Here is a 1,784-nt window from a genome sequence, read left to right on the forward strand (position 1 = left end):
CTGTGACATGTGACCTGTGACATGTGACCTGTGACCTGTGACATGTGACCTGTGACATGTGACATGTGACATGTGACCTGTGACATGTGACATGTGACCTGTGACATGTGACCTGTGACATGTGACCTGTGACATGTGACATGTGACATGTGACCTGTGACATGTGACCTGTGACATGTGACATGTGACCTGTGACATGTGACCTGTGACATGTGACCTTTGACCTGTGACATGTGACCTGTGACATGTGACCTGTGACATGTGACATGTGACCTGTGACATGTGACCTGTGACATGTGACCTTTGACCTGTGACGTGACCTTTGACCTGTGAGCTGTGACATGTGACCTTTGACCTGTGACATGTGACCTTTGACCTGTGACCTGTGAGCTGTGACATGTGACCTTTGACCTGTGAGCTGTGACCTGTGAGCTGTGATCTTTGACCTGTGAGCTGTGACCTGTGACATGTGACCTTTGACATGTGACCTGTGACATTTGACACGTGACCTGTGACATGTGACCTGTGACGTGACATTTGACACGTGACCTGTGACATGTGACCTGTGACGTGACGTTTGACATGTGACCTGTGACATGTGACCTTTGACATGTGACCTGTGACATTTGACACGTGACATGTGACCTGTGACCTGGACATGTGACCTGTGACCTGGACATGTGACCTGTGAGCTGTGATATGTAACCTGTGATCTGTGACACATGACCTATGACCTGTGAACTGTGAGCTGTGACCTGTGACTTGTAACATGTTACATGTGAGCTGTGACCTTTAACCTTTGACCTGTGACTTGTGACCTTTGAGATGTGACTTGTGACATGTGACTTGTAACATGGGACCTTTGACCTGTGACATGTGACCTTTGACCTGTAAGCTGTGACCTGTGAACTATGACCTGTGACTTGTGACCTGTGACCTTTAACCTTTGACCTGTGACATGTGACCTTTGATCTGTGACTTGTGAGCTGTGACCTTTAACCTGTGAGCTGTGACTTGTGGCATGTGACCTGTGACCTTTGACATGTGACCTGTGACCTTTAACCTTTGACCTGTGACCTGTGACTTGTGACCTGTGACCTTTAACCTTTGACCTGTGAGCTGTGATCTGTGACCTTTAACCTTTGACCTGTGAGCTGTGACCTTTAACCTTTGACCTGTGAGCTGTGACCTTCAACCTTTGACCTGTGACCTTCAACCTTTGACCTGTGACCTGTGACCTTTAACCTGTGACCTTTGACCTCTGACCTGTGAGTGACGGAGTTCTGGTGTTTATCAGGTGGAGGAGCAGTTTAAGATGAACAGACAGACTTCTCCTACGTTTCAGCATAAAGTCTCCAACCGGATCTCCGACCCGGCTCTGCCGCCTCGCTCCGAGTCCTTCAGCAGCGGAGGGATCCAGCAGGCCCGGACTCCGCCCATGCACCGCTCCGTCGAGCCGCAGGTCAGAGCCCTACCCTCACTGAAGTGGGTTCACTTCAGCTTGTTGGGTTAGTTTGTAGAAATGTGCCGAAGAACCAGAAAGTTTAACCAGTGAGAGCTAAAGTTAGCTGCTGAACCTGAAGATCTTTACAGAAGAACCTGGTTACAAAAAGAAACTGTGGCTGAAAGCTAAAACTGTAGAAAGGTAGCTGAAAGCTAAAACTGTAGAAAGGTAGCTGAAAGCTAAAACTGTAGAAAGGTAGCTGAAAGCTAAAACTGTAGAAAGGTAGCTGAAAGCTAAAACTGTAGAAAGGTAGCTGAAAGCTAAAACTGTAGAAAGGTAG

General features: G+C 48.0%; 1 protein-coding gene across 1 annotated transcript in view; it reads left to right on the forward strand.

The window, feature by feature from the left end:
* tnikb (TRAF2 and NCK interacting kinase b) overlaps positions 1-1,462 on the forward strand; it is a gene marked incomplete at both ends in the record, with an annotated part of 26,408 nt that extends 24,946 nt beyond the window's left edge. The window contains 1 exon segment of the mRNA XM_014030193.1: positions 1,298-1,462. Within this exon segment, the coding sequence (XP_013885647.1) occupies positions 1,298-1,462 (165 nt within the window).
* Positions 1,463-1,784: the final 322 nt, after the last annotated feature.

This window comes from Austrofundulus limnaeus, unplaced genomic scaffold, assembly GCF_001266775.1.
Source record: "Austrofundulus limnaeus strain Quisiro unplaced genomic scaffold, Austrofundulus_limnaeus-1.0 Scaffold1014, whole genome shotgun sequence".
Lineage (NCBI taxonomy): Eukaryota > Metazoa > Chordata > Actinopteri > Cyprinodontiformes > Rivulidae > Austrofundulus > Austrofundulus limnaeus.